Source organism: Elaeis guineensis, chromosome 4 (assembly GCF_000442705.2).
Source record: "Elaeis guineensis isolate ETL-2024a chromosome 4, EG11, whole genome shotgun sequence".
Lineage (NCBI taxonomy): Eukaryota > Viridiplantae > Streptophyta > Magnoliopsida > Arecales > Arecaceae > Elaeis > Elaeis guineensis.
Genome location: NC_025996.2, coordinates 6064496 through 6070455, shown reverse-complemented (window position 1 = coordinate 6070455; position 5960 = coordinate 6064496). Strand labels below are relative to the sequence as shown.

Below are 5960 nucleotides of genomic sequence, written 5' to 3'. Positions count from 1 at the left end.
ATGGACATTGCACATATCCATCTTAAATCTTCGTCCAATTATATTTCTAGACTAGAATCTTTACATGAAAAGACATGCCTAGCATGCTTCCTACCCAATCATGTTTTTTTTAAAACAAAGCCCAAACAAAAGTTGTAGTAAAAAAATCCATAAAAAAATATATTTTGATTGAAGTTATCTTCGAGTTTCAAAACAATCATTATATTAATGCTTTTCAATGTATTGCATACTCTTCCTTCACCACACAAAAGATTTTGATGAACTACCCATATGTGGGTTTTGAACAAGAGTGGTCTGCTAAACTAATTTTATGCAAGGAGAGACGTACATTTTGGTGTAATTATCTGTCTGAATGCTTGTCAGTTCAGATCTGATGAAGAATTTTTCATGACAAGATGATGTTGGTGTGCAAATAAATTAAAATGCCTCAATCTCATTCAGCTCATACAGAATCTCTGGAGTCATTTTGGCTGATTTTTTTTTTTTTAAAAAAATTTGAGGGAATATTTTGGTTGAGGGTCGGTTGGGGAATAAAATAGGTATGCCAGCAGTTAGGAAGTTGAAGCAAGCAATTAGTCAAAAAATATAAGCATATAGCCTGTGGAACAAATAACCGCAAGGTTGATGATGGAATCTGGTGGATTAGAAACAAAGTCCAAGTTCATCTCCTCTACCCCTTTTTTTAAGGGATCTCATCAACCTCACCCTCCATGTTTCTCTTCCGAAACCTTTCATCATTCCACCGCCCCTTATCCACAAATCTCACACCGCAGCCACCCACCCCAGCAACCGACCTCAGCCTCCACGTGTCATCATCCCATGGCGCGGGCCAAGACCACGTTTCACCTCCCCCTGGATTGTACCAACAGAGTAACCCCAACTCCCCGTCTCACCGCGTGTCCACTTGGTGGGCCCACCATAGACTGAGATATGCTTTCCTCGAGGTGCGTTTTAACGCGTTCATCACAACATTAAAAGAATGTAAAATAGGAGGGTTTCTTTTTTTGAAAGAAAAAAAAGGTTCACCGACAGGAGAGGAGGAGACAAAAGTACTGTTGTTCCACGTAAGGATCTACATGTGAGTTTTTGTAACGTTGTAGTCAAAAAAGTCAAAACCCGAGAAAAAGAAAAGTGAAGTGGACAAGTCACGGTGGGACCCACTTCCACGGAATTAAGTTAAGAGAATAAAAAAGAAAAGTGAAACAAAGACCAACTGCCAGCTGGACATTTAGATTAGAGTAAGACCGGAAAAACTAAAAAATATATAAAAATATTACAAGTGCTAAGCTCCTTAATTAGTCAATATGCACGCGGTTTGGTCAACGGGCGATCTCTGACCTCGGCGAGTGGCCCAACTGCTCCATCTCCCAACTCAGCTGGGGTGCGACGCCGTCGTGCATCGGCACATACTCCTGCATGTTATGCACCAATTAAGCCAAAGATATAGCCTTAAATAATATAAGAAGCGAGTTTCAAAAGCTTTTGCATCCACAAAAGAATAGTTTAAGAACCCATCTATTTTTAATAGTGATCTCATAAAAATATTCCTTGCATAAACTAATTATTTTTTTATATCTAGTTCTTTGTCCTGGCTTCTACACCAACATTTTTTTGCACATATTTTAGCTTCCTATAGACATAGATCCAACATCGCCACCATCAAGGATCAAGAGAGAATACATAGCCGAGAATGATTAAATGTAAATGGCAGTCAATTTGGGAGGTGCACCTACTTTTTCTCACATGAAAGAAAGCCACAAGTTTTATCTTATGAAACAAAAGTGGTTAAATAAGATATGCGTCAGGAAATACTATTGTGTTTGTAAAATGTTGCGAGAAAAGTGTTTTTTTAATCAAAAAGTTGGCAGCTTCACTTTGTTTCAGTTCAAAAATATAAAAAGAAAAATCATGAGAAGATTGAAGTATAAATATGAGCTACAAAATATTAGAATACACTGCAGAAGAGAGAGAGAGATAAACAAAAAAGACATAAACCTGATCTGAATACATGGTGAAGGACATTTTAGCGAGTGCTAGTACAAATATGGTGGGTAAAATTTTAAAGAATGGTGCGAAGAGAGGAACCAAATACCTCGAGCTTGCACAGCAACTCATGGGCAGTTTGGGCAGAGATGATGATATGGCGGGCAGCAGGTGTAATAAATCCTTCATCTACAGCTTTGTCGATGAACGACAGCAGATAATTGTAGTAGCCATCAACGTTCAACAAACCTACCTGCCCGAAACAAACGTCCACGCATGTACAGATATATTAAAACCATATACTATGCATGCAAGGTGCTATTTTTGGAGCTACAGGCGCATTAATATATCCATCTGACAAAAGTAAGAGCTGGGGGAAGAAAAATTGGGGCCAAAATACTATTCAAATCTTAAATTATTTTACCGGCTTGTCATGGATTCCCAGCTGAGCCCAGGTTATCACTTCAAGGAGTTCTTCCAGGGTTCCGTACCCACCTAATCGCAACAAAAAAAAAAAAAAAAAAAAATCAAAATTAAAATAATGTGCATGCGAGTCACAAATGTAGCTAAAACAAAAAAAGAGAAAAAAAAAAGAAAAGAAGAAGAATCTCCAACACTATATTAGAGCCTTGGAGAAGTTCTTAATTTGATGCCTAATAAATTTATGTGACATAGAAGACAGTCGACCTGGTTACTGGAATCATCCAATAGACATGATTTTGAGCTAGTAATTATGTCTAAGATAGGTTTGGATACTGTTATGAGCCTGAGAGGTTGACCTATCTAAAGGACTTTTTCCATAAGCAGACTTTAAATCCAGCAGCCTATCATTCTGAATTATGCAAGCTCAAAAAGTTGATACAGATCAAAAAATTTCTGGGATGGTATGTACGACTAAGCTCAGTTCTTATATCCTTACCGGGGAGGGCGATGAATGCGTCGGCCTGGCGAGCCATCTCGGCCTTTCTTTGGTGCATGCCGGAGACTGCTCTCACTTCTCCTACAGTCTCTCCTGTTATCTGGATTAGGCAAGTCTATTTAGTCAATCTAGAGAACTAGACTGTATGATCATTATGAAGGAGTGCTGAATCGTTTAGTAGCTTCTTCTCTTGGAATTATTTGTCAATTGACTGCTATGGCGCATAGAAGCTATACTTAGAGAGGGAAATATTTAACTATAGCTCTAGTGGTGAAAAAAATAAATAAAAAAGCTCAAAAGAGAATACAAGAATAAAGAAGGAAAAAATGCAACATACCTCTCTAGGCATGAGAGTTTTGGGAATCACCCTGCAAGATATCCAACAGACACACCATGAGCTATTGTTTGACTCTTTGAGAGAGAGAGAGAGAGAGAGAGAGAGAGAGAGAGAGAGAGAGACCCCAGGACATGGCGGCCACCATCATAAACGGCTTGGGAGACGAGACCCATGAGACCAACACTCCCTCCACCATAAACCAAGTCTATGTTCCTCTCCACCTGCAAACAGAGCATCATCTTTGGATCAGAGCAGAAAACAGAGTACGATCTCATATTAATTTCTATAACCAAATCCACTTCGAAGAAAAAAGGGAGAAGTCCTCCCACTCGGGCTTTGTTCCAAAGGACCCTCTCAGCTCCCATTTGGTGATGTAATCCTCTAATTAGGCCAATTGACCACCTTTCCATCCTCCTTAAAAGAGGGACATGGTTCTAGGCTCCTAGTAGACTAGCTTAACACTATTAAGCTCACGACTGGTGGTTTTAAACTACAATTACAAGGAGGAGGAGAAGAAAGAGAAGGAGGAGGAGGAGAGGATAAGGATAAACGACTGACCAGTTCATGGCCCAGCTGGATGGCAGCAAGCTGATAGCTCAGCTTCTTTCCACGGCTACTGCCACAGAAGACGCACACCCTTCCGAACCTGGAGGACCTCCTGGATTGTGACTGGGTTTCCATGAAGTGAATCAAAGGAAAGATCAGAGATTTGGAACCCAGGACCTCTCCGTTCCTAACCTACAAGCTCTCAGTCACCTGTACGTCCTCTTTCCCTTCAGCTTCTCTTATGTGAAGTTAAGACAGCCAAGTCCGGAGAGGGGAAGATAGGCTTAGTTGAGGGTCCTTTTAAACCCATCGACTGCTAGGAAAAATTAGTGGGTAATTTGGAGTCTGGATTATTTCTTTTACATAAGGGAGAGGAAAAAAAAAGTGTCCTAAGGTGGGCTATTATATGGTGTATAAGATACGAAGAATTGTTAGGTGAAGGTTAAAGATTCCGCAGGAACATCCAACAATGAGTTTTGATAGGGTCTCAGAGGATTTCCACGGACACATCCGGCTTGGACCAATCAAAACCCACGAGTTGGTTTCCGGACGGCACCATCTCTTTGTTTCACCGTTTTCCTTCCGTTTGTTCTATTCTATTTTCGATTGATATGTAGCTCTTTTAAGTCATGTGCTTGTTCAGTTGCAGCCATGTTATCATGATCATTTCATCGCATTTATTATAACTTAAAATTACTGCACTCCAATATGCTATTGGAAGATAATAGATTTTATAGTTACATCAATAGTATACAACAATATCATTTATATTGGTGTAAAAATAGTGTTAATACTGCAGAAAGATTAATGTAAAAGCACAAAAGTACGGATCGTGTTAGATATTAGTTATCATGCTTGGTGACATCATAAAGTCATCACAATAGCATTACTATTATGTTCATGATAAATAGCATATTAATATTATAAAAAAATTAATATAAAAATATATAAGTAACAGTGATGTTAAATAATAGTTATCATGCTCGATGACACCATAAAGTCATGATCATAATAGGTGCCCAGTAGCATGCTCATTTTCTTGTCTCTAAAGCAAACAACTTCATAATTACATGTTCCTGCTGGAGACTATGACTCCATGAAGTCCTTGTTCTACCGAATATCCTCTCTCTTCTTTTTTTTCATTGATATTCTTTCATTTTAACAATAATTAAACAAGTCACAAGCATGATCTTTTTTTTCTTCAAGAATATATATATATATATATATATATATATATATATATATATATATATATATATATATATATATATATATATATATATATGATAAATTAGATAAAACTATCCACTTGAGTTTAAACTTTAAAGTAGTTATCCATTTGAATTTCAAATAGAAGCAAAATATAACTTAAAGCAATACTATATTATTGTAAAGTAATAGCATAATAAAAGAATAATATACTATGATAATATAATACTATCTTATTGTAAAAGATACTACATTAGTATAATACAATAAAGCAACACTACATTATTATAAAAGAATACTACACTAATATAATGTAATACTATGTTATTGTAAAGGAATACTATACTAATATAATATAATAAAATAATACTATATTATTATAAAGTAATACTATATTAATATAATATAATACTACTTTATTGTAAAAGAATACTACACTATGATAATACAATACTACAGTATTTTAAAAGATAAGAGGATATAAGGGTATAAAGATCATTTCAGCCAAAATGAATAGTTGATTTTAACTTATATTTCAAATGGATAGCTATTTTTATTTGAAACTCAAGTGGATAGTCACTTTTAAGTTGAAAGTATAGATGAATAATTATCTCTAATTTTCTATATATGTTACATGATTTTCACATGAATTTTTCAGGATAGATAGTTTTTTTTTTTTCCCTCTTTGTGGCTTTGCTTTTGGTATTCTCTTTCCAATGGCTGCAAGCTTTCGGCGGACAAGCGTTTGCTACGACAGCAACGTTCAACCCGAGCAAGGCGATTCCTTTTTCTCATGCTTCCGACCCTTCCCACCCCCATACAAAGGTGGAGGATGCTTTGAAATCTGGACAAGAAGGTCACGTTTCTGCATGGCCTTTTCTCGCCCTCGCAAGTTCTAAATATAATTCTCCTCCTCGGGCCATCGCACGTGGGCCCACACCCAAAGGCAAAGGAGGGGGGTGGTAC

At 37.0% G+C, this 5960-nt stretch overlaps 1 protein-coding gene across 2 annotated transcripts; it reads right to left on the bottom strand.

Annotated features, from left to right (window-relative positions):
• Positions 1-1122: 1122 nt before the first annotated feature.
• On the bottom strand, positions 1123-4135 carry LOC105044161 (cytokinin riboside 5'-monophosphate phosphoribohydrolase LOG1). Of its 2 annotated transcripts, none has more exons than XM_010921967.4 (7): positions 3798-4135; positions 3363-3460; positions 3240-3270; positions 2903-3002; positions 2408-2478; positions 2093-2236; positions 1123-1412 (listed from the first exon to the last, which is right to left on the bottom strand). In XM_010921967.4, the coding sequence occupies exons 1-7, from the start codon at positions 3918-3920 to the stop codon at positions 1320-1322; spliced, it is 660 nt and encodes a 219-aa protein (XP_010920269.1). In that variant the 5' UTR covers positions 3921-4135; the 3' UTR covers positions 1123-1319. The 2 variants fall into 2 exon arrangements, with proteins under 2 accessions (XP_010920269.1, XP_010920270.1); XM_010921968.4 differs by lacking the exon at positions 3798-4135 and adding an exon at positions 3569-3725.
• Positions 4136-5960: the final 1825 nt, after the last annotated feature.